Source organism: Mus pahari, chromosome 21, assembly GCF_900095145.1.
Source record: "Mus pahari chromosome 21, PAHARI_EIJ_v1.1, whole genome shotgun sequence".
Classification (NCBI taxonomy): Eukaryota; Metazoa; Chordata; class Mammalia; order Rodentia; family Muridae; genus Mus; species Mus pahari.
This window is the reverse complement of record NC_034610.1, coordinates 32,193,758-32,205,962: the sequence shown is the minus strand read 5'-3', so window position 1 is coordinate 32,205,962 and position 12,205 is coordinate 32,193,758. Positions and strand designations below refer to the sequence as shown.

Below are 12,205 nucleotides of genomic sequence, written 5' to 3'. Positions count from 1 at the left end.
AGAGAGGGAGAGAGGGAGAGAGGGAGAGAGGGAGAGAGGGGGAGAGGGAGAGAGGTTCAAGTTTCACTTTATTTGTGTATTAGTCTGTAGATTTCTCCTTTTTGTCTTTTTAAACTCAGAGCCTCACCATGTAGCTCACCCTGGCTTCCAACTCTTGACCTTGCCTCAGATTCCCAAGCACTACAGTCAGATGTGTGCTACCATAGTGTTCAGTTAGAATCTTAGTGTTTTAAAATCTACAAACCACTTAATCACACTACCTGGGAGGCAAAGACAAGCAGATTTCTGTGAGGTTGAAGCCAGCCTGGTTTATATAATGAGTTCCAGGCCAGCTAAGGTTATACAGTGAAATCCTGTCTCAAAACAAAGCAAGCCACAAAACAAAACTATAAACCAAAACAATGTTTTGCACAATCCATTAACATGAAACAGAAAATGAGACCCATTACCTGAAATAGGAACTAAACCAACGCTATAGCCACAGGAGACCTGTAAGTGACCTTAAAGTTGCACCTTGACAGTACTAGCTGAAGTCATGAGATTAGCCAGACACAGAAAATGTTTGCACACACTTGTCCACAGTTACTGTAACAACCTGTCTGAGAAGTATCGCCTTCCTCAAAGAAGGAAACTGTGACTCAATGTTAACTTGCCCAGGTCACATCGATGACAAGCAGTGCAGAACTGTCACTCTTAACTCTCCTGACAGCAAAGCCTTGACCTGGCTTACCCTAACACATCTACCTGTGTCTCTGCTTCAGTGTCTCCCACTCCTGGACTCCCTGCCTCCTGACCTCAGTCTCCTGACGTCTTTCTCACTCACCAAGACCATCTCAAATGAAATAAAATAAGATAAAAGCATGCAGCCAGGATGAAATGGCTTTTTTAAATTTAACAAAGAGCTAAAACAGACTAGAAATTATTCATTATTACTGTTTTAGGAAATAAGCTGCTCAGGAGAGCTTTGTTGTGATGTTTAATTATGAGTTCTATTTTATTTTGCATCTATAAAACAGACAGGACATAAAAACTTCAAGGGCTAGGCAGAGGTTAGAGCTCATGGCTGTCACCCTATCAATTGGAAGATGAAGGCAGCAGATCAGTTCAAGGACAGCTGATGCCACAAATCAAGTTCAAGGCCAACCGGGATTACCAGAGACCCTGTCAGTAAACAAACCAAAGGAATCTTCAAGCCTACTGGCAGTGCTGCATATAAAATACATGCTGACCACCAATGTTTACTGTAGCACCATTCACAACAGCTAAGTTATGGGCACAACTAAGTGTCTAGCAACAGAGGAATGGTTGAGGACAATGTGGATATCCACAAAGGAAAATTCTTCAGCCACAAAGTGTGATGTCTTGTGTAGTAAAAGGATATAGCTGAACAGTCATATTCAGCAAATTAAGTCAGTCTCAGGAAGACAAACTGTGTAAGTCTTCTCTCATTTGTGGGTCTAGATTTTATATAGTCATGTACATATAGATTAAATATAGGAGCAAATTGTATAGGGGAACAAGGGGGCTAATGGGAAAGGAGTGGAGGGAATATTTGCAATACACAATACATACACATAAAAAGATTAAAATAAAATCAAGAGGCTTGGAAAGGCTGTGCCTCAGATAGAAGTGCTGACTGTACACGCATAAGGAACTGTGCTCAAACACTCAGAACCACAGTAAGAAGCTGGGCAAGGTCACAAGCCTTAACCAGAATGCTAAGGGGAACGGAGGCAGGAGAATAGCTGGGGCTTGCTGGCTACCAGCCTGGCTCCAGGTTCAGTGACTGTCTCCAGGGACTAAGATGGCGCGTGATAAAACAGGTCAGTGTCCTGCTCTGGCTTTCCCTGCATGCATATCCCCACACATATGCACTACACACCAGTATACACACATGGAACTTTTTAACAGTTTGTAAACTGCTGAGAGACCAGCAGATGCTCAGCATTTAAGAGGATTTACTAGTCTTCAGAGGACCCATGTTCAGTTCCCATCGCCCATGTAAAGTTTCCATATAACTGCCTGGAGTTCCAGCTCCAGGGAATCCAATACCCTCTTCTGACCTCCAATGGCAAGAACCATATATTTACAGACATATATGGATAATAATAATAGTAATAATAATAGTAGTAATAATAATAAATCTTTTTAAAAGTATTGAGAAATTAAGCAGCAATTTAGAAGCAATTTTTCAACATAGACACATTGTTTTTTTAATGAAAATGAGTAAGGTAAGGAGATCATTCTTGATTTTACAATATGTAAAAATATATAACAACAAATTACTCTGAAAACAATATTTATAGCCTGTGGGATACATTCTTTAAAATTCAAGTCTGCACGTCCATTCTATAGCTCAGAGCAGGGAATGATTATCTAAAACTAGCCCTTACCTCCTAAATCACACTACCAAGATGCACTGTACAAAATTATAAACTATTGATCTCTCCATATTTAAGCCTGAATATTAGAAATACCTGATTAGGATTTTTGATTGGCATGTAATCTTCATCTTCTTTTTCTTCAGAGCAGTGACGTGTTTTCTTTTTGTGCTTTTTACTTGTGTGTGAGTGACCTGATTTTGAGTCTTCTCCCTGTTCATCTAGTATAAGATCATATTTTGCACTGAAGCACTTAATTAAGGACAAACGGTATAAATGATGGATAAGAAGCAAGCTAGAGGAAATATGGTAAATAAAGGAGGCCATAAAGCTAAGTGTAACTTAAAGCAAATAGCATCTGAAAGCATAAACTGCATTTCTAAAACCAGTAACACACTGTCTTCATGGCAGTCCAGAGAACTGGAAGGGATCCTGGAATCAGCCAGCTAACCACCACCAGGCAAAAATTTTAAAGAGAACAGAAACCAAAATATATTTGTCAATAATGAAAGACTTAATTTAGAAAGTGAGGCACACCATCAACTAAAGAAACTGAAGGTATTATGAGCCCCAAAGCTAGACACACTCTACATAAAAGGTGCAATGCATGACTCTCCTTGGGTCAGCTGGGAGAGGGTTTAGTAATTAACAGCTACAATGTGGAAAGTTTTATAAGAATTTATAGCAACTAAAACTGTAAGCTACATGAATACAGATATACACATTAGAATCATTTTTAGTTATCAGAAAATGGGAACAATGTTTAAAAACATATAATACATTTCAGTATCATAGCATGATGTAATATAAAAGGAGTTAATAATGATTTTTAAATGTAATGAAAGCCTATATGAAGATTAAAAGTAAAAAAAAGTTTAAGTCAAACACTGTATGAGATCCCACAACTCAGGAGACAAAGCAGACAGATTTCTGTGAGTCTGAGTTTGCAGCAGCCTCCAGGCAGTCAGTTACACAGTGAGTCCCTCTCAAGAGAAACAAGCAGACAAACTACACAGACCGGAAAGTTAAGAGCCAAGAGTCTTGCTGCTCTTCTAGAGGACCTGTGCTCTGTCCCCATCACATACATCAATTAGATTACGATTACCTGTAACTCAAGCTCCAGAGATTTAAGACCCTTTTCTGGCCTCTTCTAGTATCCACATTTATACATGTGTAGATACAGACATAAAACATAACTTTAAAATTAAACAACTTTTAAAAAAACTCCATGTTCATGCGTGTAATCCCAGCTATTCAGAAAGAGGAGGAAAAGAAGAGATTAGACTAGCCTGGGCTACACAGTAAGGCCCTGCCTGGGGAAGTGAACTAGCCTGGGCTACACAGTAAGGCCCTCCTGGGGAAGTGATGGAGACTCCAATACACATTAATTTTAACTTCAACAAACTCTATTAAAAATAAAGGATTGAAAGGAAAAAATAAAAAGCACTGTAAAAGTATATTTTATTCAGCTGATGTCACTGTCATTCCTGAGGCTTCCTGTCTCTAACCTAGGCCTAGTGCTGGAAGCTTCTGGGCTCAGTACACTATAACCTAGCCCTAGAGTGTTTTCAGCCTCTGAGAGGTACCATTCAATAAACTCACCCTTTCTTGTTCTTTCTGATTTCTTGCTGGCTGATTCAACTCAGCTTTTCTGCCTCAAAACTCCTCTCTAAACTGACAGATTCAATCTGGCTTCTCTTTCAGCCTCTCCTGAATTGCTCTGCTTGGCCTCATACTAACTCGGGCAATGTGTTCTAATCTTCTGGCTCATTCCGACTTCACCTAGCTTGTTCTCTCTCCCCAACACTCTCCCAGGAAAACTGCCTCTTTCTTTTTTCTGCGCTGCCTCAAGTCTCTTCCTTTACCTCTCTCTTCCTCAACAGAACCTATTCTGTCAAATCTTTCTCTGATTCATCACTTTGTCTGCCACTCAACTAGACAGAACTTTCAAACAGGAGTGCTTCCTTCTACAAACTAGCTTTACCTTCATTATTTGGGATGACAGGTGTGTACTGAGGGCATGACTGTATTCCAGCCAGAGATTAAAAGTATGTGCTAAGGCTGAGCCACCCCACAATTAAAAACAGATTTTTTTTTTCAGTAAATAACACAATCTTGGGGTTCACAATGTGATCAAGTATCCTGCAACAAGACACCATTTGTGTATGTAACAGAAGTGAGCAAATCTTCTCTCTAAATGTTATATAAAATGTGTCACTAAAACTTTAATTGTAACTGGAGCTAAGGGGTAATGTAGCTCTGTGGTAGAGTGTTTCCTATCATGCAGAAACCCCTGGGTTTGATCCTAGCACAATAATAATAATAATAATAATAATAATAATAATAATAATAACAATAATAATGTTTTAAATCAGAAATAAAGTAATTTCTCTAATGTAATATAAAGCTTTAGAATAAAATAAAGCATAAACTGGGCATGGTGGCACACACCTTTAATCTAGGCACTTGAGAGGCAAGGGCAGGCAGATCTCTAATGAGCTTGAGATCAGCCTGGTCTATATAGTGAGTTCTAAGACAGCTATGTAGTAAGACCCTGTCTTAAAAAAATAAACTAAGGGGTGCTGGTGAGATGGCTCAGTGGGTAAGAGCACCCGACTGCTCTTCCAAAGGTCCTGAGTTCAAATTCCAGCAACCACATGGTGGCTCATAACCATCTGTAACAAGATCTGACGCTCTCTTCTGGAGTGTCTGAAGACAGCTACAGTGTACTTACATATAATAAATAAATAAATCTTTTAAAAAAATAAATAAATAAACTAAGAAAAAGCATAGGACTGGTATAAAAATAATCCCAGTCTCTGCAGTGGGTTCTGAGAAGGCTGGGCTCTGGAACATGAGGAGTATGAGGAAGCCTAACATACAAGTGCTATCTAGGACTGAAGTCAACATGGTCATGTTCTTTAGAACCAGAATGTAATTAGTCTGTCTTCATACACAAACCCATAGCTTTCTGAATGATGGGAAAGAAGACTCTTAGCTTTCTGAATGATGAGGAAGAAAACAGTCCCAAGGGCTGGGGTATAGATCAATTAGTAGAGTTGTCGTCCAACATTCATTCAAACACTTTAGTGCTACAAACTTCAAAGTAATATAGTGACTTCCTTATAATCAGAAGGCCCTCTGTAGTAGGCATCTCTACTTTATGCCCTACACTCCCTTAATTCGCCCTGCCCTTTCTAAGTGGTTAGCCCAAACTTACCTTTGATATGAAGGGAACATTTGCAAATGCTCATCTATGCTCTTTACAACTGTAAGCTTTAATCACATGCCTTCTAATAGCCTTTGTTAAAGACCAGATGCAGCATGCTGGCCTGGCTGCTTGTGAAGACTTAGGTGATGCTGTCAGCACCCTTCAGACACATCCCAATGCTCTGTGCAGCATAGACAGGCAACACACTTTAAATAAAACATGAATATCTAAAGGCCAACCTGACACTCAACCTCCCTGATGAATACCTGGAGAAGACATGCCTATATAACACAAAAAAAAGAGAACCTCTTTTCATCAACAGAAACTAGGAAACAAAGACACCTTTTACCAAAGACAATCACCAAAGAAATGACCTCTGCAACGTGTGAAGTGATAAGATTTATAATGGGAAATCAGTCATAGTTGAGCAAACAGAAATGACATAACACGAGCAATAGGCTGCATGGCTTTTCTTTCTTGTCACGACTTGGAAGAACCTGAATTGCATGGCCCAGTCTATAGATTTCTTTTAGATCCTATAATTGTCAACTCTTGTACTGAACAGGAAGGAGCCCTAGACAAAAATTTAGCAAAAAGATTTAGCAAATCTTTGTTGTTAAATGGCAATGTATTATACAGAAGAAAAAAAAAATCTAATCGTCTGGCAGAGAACTACAAGATTTTGTTATCTAAATAAGGAAATTAAATATAACAGAATGAATATTGAGGGCTGGAGAGATGGCTCAGAGGTTCAGAGCACTGGCTACTCTTCCAGAGGTCCTGAGTACAATTTCCAGCAACCACATGGTGGCTCACAACCGTCTATAGTAGATCTGGTGACCTCTACTGGTACACAAGTATACATGTAGGCAGAACACTGTAAATATAGTAAATAAATAAAATCTTTAAAAAGGAGAGAGTGAGAAAGAAAATGAATAACACAAGGATATTCAATGGAAAGGAATTTAAAACATTAGTATATATAAAAGTAACAAATTTACTTTCTGAAGATCATCTGAGAACAGTGGGTAATTAAGTAAGGTATTTATCATAAATATCATAAGGTATTTAAGTAAGGAGATAAAATATTTAGGCCTAAAGTTTCTTTCAAATCTTTCTTCATAATACATAGTATACTGAAAAAGTCAAGTCTATGGGAAACACTGACTAGCTGTGACAACAAAATGTTCCCTGACAAATGACCTACAGAGTAGAGGCCAACCGCGCACACAGTTCTTATAAAGGATACTCCTGTTTGGGCTTTACTTTTTCTTTCAGAACCAAATTGGCTGGTTTATCCTGTTCCTTTTCATACTCCTTGAAATCACTCTTGGTATATTTCCCACCTGTTTATTAAAAGAAAAAAAGAATTAGCATCCCATAATGATACACTAACAATTTTATAAAGCACAACGGCTACTTATGAAAGCACACAGTGGGAGGTAGGGAAGGTGAGAAGGTCATAAAACCTAAAGCCTGTCTCTGCTGTTACTTTAGTTCAAAGTGCATGCCCAGTTTTCTTGGTAGTTATATGCTGCCACCTAGTGACCTGGGTGAATATTACAACATCCAACTGAAAAAAAACCCAGCCCTACTGCATCAGCCAGCAGCTAACACTACTCCTTAACAGACATGTGATCACCCACCACCAATAGGACTATGATTATAACATGTAAAAAACACATCAAGAGGCTGGTCTGGGAAAGGGTATGGTCCTGGTAAGACTGGCGAGCCAAGCTGGGACAGGTTTCTCCTTCAACCACAAGAGAAGCCAATTCAGAAGAAACAAAGACTTCTGCACTATGACCCAACTATGAACAAAAAAGCTCTCCTCATGGAACACAAAAGGTTGGACTCCCTCTAAGCAGTGGGTTGGAAAGGAACGTGATTTATAAGTGAGACACTGAGGGTAAGGCGCTGGTTCAGACGGCAGTGCACTGAACAAGGCTCAGCATGGCCTCTGGCAGGAAAAGGCTGCTGTGAAGGACAATGTGGGAAGAACACTCAGCAGCTGCTGAAAAGAGGCCAAATGCACACGGATGCATAGTAAATGATCTCTGAAGACACATTATCAATGGGGGCTTCAAAATACTGAGTACGTAAGCCGCATTCTGTGAACTCTACTTTTTTTTTTTTGGTTTTTCGAGACAGGGTTTCTCTGTTTAGCCCTGGCTGTCCTGGAACTCACTTTGTAGACCAGGCGGGCCTCGAACTCAGAAATCCGCCTGCCTCTGCCTCCCTAGTGCTGGGATTAAAGGCGTGCGCCACCACGCCCAGCTGAACTCTACTGTTTTAAAAAGCATGCATGTATACAAAGAATGGCTGTAGAAACAGGCAACTGGTTACTTCTGGGGAGAGAGACTGAGTACAAGAGAATTTCCTATTACAACAAAAGCAATGAACTTAGATGTCTTCAATAGGTAATTTAAATAACTTACAATATAAGCTAACATTAAAGATAAAGGTATTTTCATCCATCAACCCATATATACACACACATGCGAAATAGCAACTTTATAAAATCCTAAATGATCTGAATTCTATTAACATTTCTCTTAACAGCACATAATTAAAGCACATGCATGTGCGCGCGTGCGTGCACACACACACACACACCACCAAAAGCAGGACATAGGTAAAAGGAAATAAACCAACATACCTTTTCCTTTCCATTTAACCTTTGCGACAGACTGGCTAAAATCCACATGTATCCTCCTGTCGTCTATAAGCACATTATCCATTTTGAAGAATGCTTTCTCACAGTCTTCTTCCTATTAGTGATTACAAAAACTCAAGCGTGAATGTTTCAGGAGAGATTTCTGCAGCTAGATCAAATAATATGAATACAAAAAGGCTGTTACTACTAAAACTGATATTCAAATACTTATGCACCAGATATTAAATGTATTACATCTACTATTTCAATTAACCCTGGTAATAAACTTTTGAGGCTCCATCTAGTCATAATCTTCACTATCTCAAAACAAAACAAAAATGAAAAAAAAAAAAAAAGTTAGAGGACTCACACTGCGATGTCCAACATGAGCATGGTCCCAATGCCTTAACTAGACCTTAAACACATATGAATGCCTGGCTTATAACAAAGATGGTCCCACAGAGCTCTGGGGAACAGGGAGACCTTTATTTTCAGTGGGGCTGGGTCACATGAGTATCCAAAGTCAGACAAATGAAATGCAACGTAATCTACATTGGGCACAGACAAAGCACTGACGCCAATGGAAACAATCTAATAGCGTGGTTTATGAAGACGGTGCAGAGGGGCTGCACAGACGGGTGGCTTAGTAGGTTCTTGCATTTGCTGCTTTTGCAGAGGATCCATGTTTGGTTTCTAGCACCCATTAGCCCACAACCATCCTTAACTCCACTTTTAGTGAATGCAGAGCTCTCTTATGGCCAGCAAGGGCACCATACATGGTGCACATGCATATATGTAGACAAAAGACTCATATACATAAATTAAAATAAATAAAGCTTAAAAAAGAATATAGAGAATATTCTCATGTCTTTAAGCAGATTTTTTAGAGGCCATCTTGAGAAAATGTTGACAAATGAAATTAAATTAAAATTATTATTTTTGTGTTTATCAAATGGGTAATCCACAGAACAGAAGATACATATGACATATATTTTTAAAAAGAGCTTACATCCGTAACATATAAAGAGTTCCTAAAAGTCAATAAAAGGCAGGATACTCAGTAGGAAAGCAGGCAAGTACCCATCTAGCACTTGATGGCACAAAGGCAGAGTGAGGGAGCAAGATGCCTTGCACGGGTACTTCATGCCAGGGGCACATCTGGGCCAGTGAGGTGACTCAGCCGGCTGCTGTGCTTGCCCCACATGCCTAGCAACCTCAAACCAACAGAAGAAGCCAGACCTCATCTACAGTCGCAGCACTCCCTCAGCAAGATGGGAGGTACAAACAGGAGACTCTTGGAAGCCTAGGGTCTGCTAACTAGCTCTGCAGCACAGCACAAACAGAAACACAAGAAATCTTGCCTAAGAATAAGATGGAAGAATCATCTCCCAAAAGTTGTCCTCTGACCTCCACATGTGGGCTGCTATACATGCGTAACCCCCACATATTAATAACAATATTATTAAGCTTGGATTTTGAGATTTTATTTTTTATATGTGTGAGTGTTACCCTGAATGCATGTCTGTGCACTGTGGAAAACTCTGCTAATTAAGGTCGAAGCCTACCATTGACCTTCTGGGGCTCAGTGAATAATGGAGAACTAAGTTGTACATATTACACACAGAAAAATGAGGTCATGTCTGACTTGAAGTAAGCACTTGTCAACCAACCTATCATCACTAAGGCAGATCTAGCAGCAGCTACCCGATCCAGACCTCTCACTGCACACCAAGGAGGGAAAACCCCTGGGAAAAAGAGTTAAATACGAGAGCACTGCCAGTAGCTGGCCAGTAATTGAGCCTAGGTCTTAACACTCCACCATTTCTCTTTCTGTTACTCAGTTATATAATTAACAGTATGTATGTGAAGGACTTTTTCTAAAACAATTACATTCAGGCACATTGTAGCTGAACTTATAGTAAACAAAGATTAACATCAGTAGTGTTGAATGTATTTCTAATGAAAAGTTAAAGTAGTTAATGTTCTTGGATGCCTGAGGAAAAGCACCGCCCAGAGACTGAAGAAATCACTACAACTTCTCATCTGTAAAACTACTCGGAGGCAGGCAGGCTGGTGCAGTGGTGAACACAGTAATCTCAGACACATGGAAGCATTAGCCAAGGCAAAAAGTAAGTAAGAAAAACCAAATCTGGTAGATTTACATGATGACATACCTTTTCAAATTCAATAAAAGCATAACAGAGGGACTCTCCTGTTTTCCAATCCCGGATAACTTCACAACTGAAAAAAACAATTTTTTTTTTAAGTCACTTAAAAAAAGAAAGCAAGCAAAGAAACCGTTTGCTCTAATTTTCCACACCAGAACAAAATAAGCCAGTTACTGAACACACAGAACTCTATGGCTCCAAAGTTTTCAGCCCCAATTCTATTTAAACACATACACACATAGCTTATCAATCCAGTAAGCTAATTATCTAAATTCTATTCCAAATACACAAACTAGGCTGGGGGGAAAGACAACGGAGAGACTTCCTTTGAAAAATTAGTTTCATTCCAAAATAATTTTCTGTATTTTTACATTTCTTATTTTGAGATTTCTGAGATAAGATCTTCTGGGTCTCCCTGGTTGGCCTGGTGTTCACTATGAAACCCAGGGAGCTTCAAAATCACAGCAATCTTCTCTCCTCAAAGATTAAAGACTGGGGCTGGTGAGATGGCTCAGTGGGTAAGAGCACCCGACTGCTCTTCCGAAGGTCCGGAGTTCAAATCCCAGCAACCACATGGTGGCTCACAACCATCCGTAACATGATGGACCCCCCTCTTCGGGTGTGTCTGAAGACAGCTACAGTGTACTTACATATAATAAATAAATAAATCTTTAAAAAAAAAAGATTAAAGACTGTGGAGTGTGGAATGAGACTAAAGGTGTGCACAATAATGTCCAGTAAAATCTTTAAATCCTAAGTCTTTTTTAGTCCACACATAAAAGACTTTAAATATCTGTTACTTATATAAGTTCTTAGTGTGTTTATGCTTTGGAAGTTGTCACAAGGATCTACACGTAGCCCTGGCTAGTCTGGAACTCAGTATGTAGACCAGGCTGGCCTTGGTCACAGAGGTCTCTCTGCTACCGCCTCCCAAGTACTTTGATTAGAGGCACAAGTCACCATGGTTTGGGCTTATGCTTTGGATTTAAAGGCTCAAATTTAATACTATAAGTACAGTTACCATACAGAACTAATTTACCAAATAACAACCAAGGGTAAGAGCCAAGAATGTGGAGTTGAGAGCAGCTGTATCATATGCTATGAACCATTTTTAAAACATTAAATGAAAGGGCATGCTAAACATAGCACATGCTGACCAGTTAGAAAAAGTCTCCCTGCTGGTTCTGTTTTCGCATTAAGAATATAGGGAAGGGGCCTGTGGGACGGCTGAGGAAGGAAAGGCACTTGCCCCTGACACTGGTGAGGTGAGGTTACTCCCAACACCTACATGGGAGGAGGAGAGAACCGTCACTACAAGCCGTCTTTTGATCTCCATATGCACCCAATGAATAAATGTATATATTTTCTAAAAAACCAGTAATAGTTTATTTTTATGATGATGACAGTGCTGATGATGATGGTGATAATGGTGATGATAAATAATGATGATGGTCAGAGAGATGACTCTGGTTAAGAGCACTTGCTGCTCTGCCAAGGGACCCGAGTCCTATTCCCAGCAGCCCAGTGGGCAACTTACAACTATCTGTAACTCTAGTTCAGGAACCTGGTGCCCTCTTCTACCTTCCAAGGACACCTGCACACATGTGGCATATACTCACACAAGACACAGACATACACATTTACTTTTAAAAATAGTAATAAATATTTAAAATAAAATACTCAGTGATACCCCAGCACTCGGGAGGCAGAGGCAGGCAGATTTCTGAGTTCGAGGCCAGCCTGGTCTACAGAGTGAGTTCCAGGACAGCCAGGGCTACACAGAGAAACC

General features: G+C 39.7%; 1 protein-coding gene across 1 annotated transcript in view; it reads right to left on the bottom strand.

The window, feature by feature from the left end:
- Positions 1 to 12,205, bottom strand: part of Ppil4 (peptidylprolyl isomerase like 4) — a 30,847-nt gene that overhangs the window by 5,709 nt on the left and 12,933 nt on the right. The window contains exons 9-12 of the mRNA XM_021221142.1: positions 10,423 to 10,489; positions 8,252 to 8,363; positions 6,842 to 6,938; positions 2,478 to 2,625 (exon numbers count right to left, since the gene is read on the bottom strand). Coding sequence (XP_021076801.1) covers positions 2,478 to 2,625; positions 6,842 to 6,938; positions 8,252 to 8,363; positions 10,423 to 10,489 — 424 coding nt within the window. The remainder of the gene's footprint in view (positions 1 to 2,477; positions 2,626 to 6,841; positions 6,939 to 8,251; positions 8,364 to 10,422; positions 10,490 to 12,205) is intronic.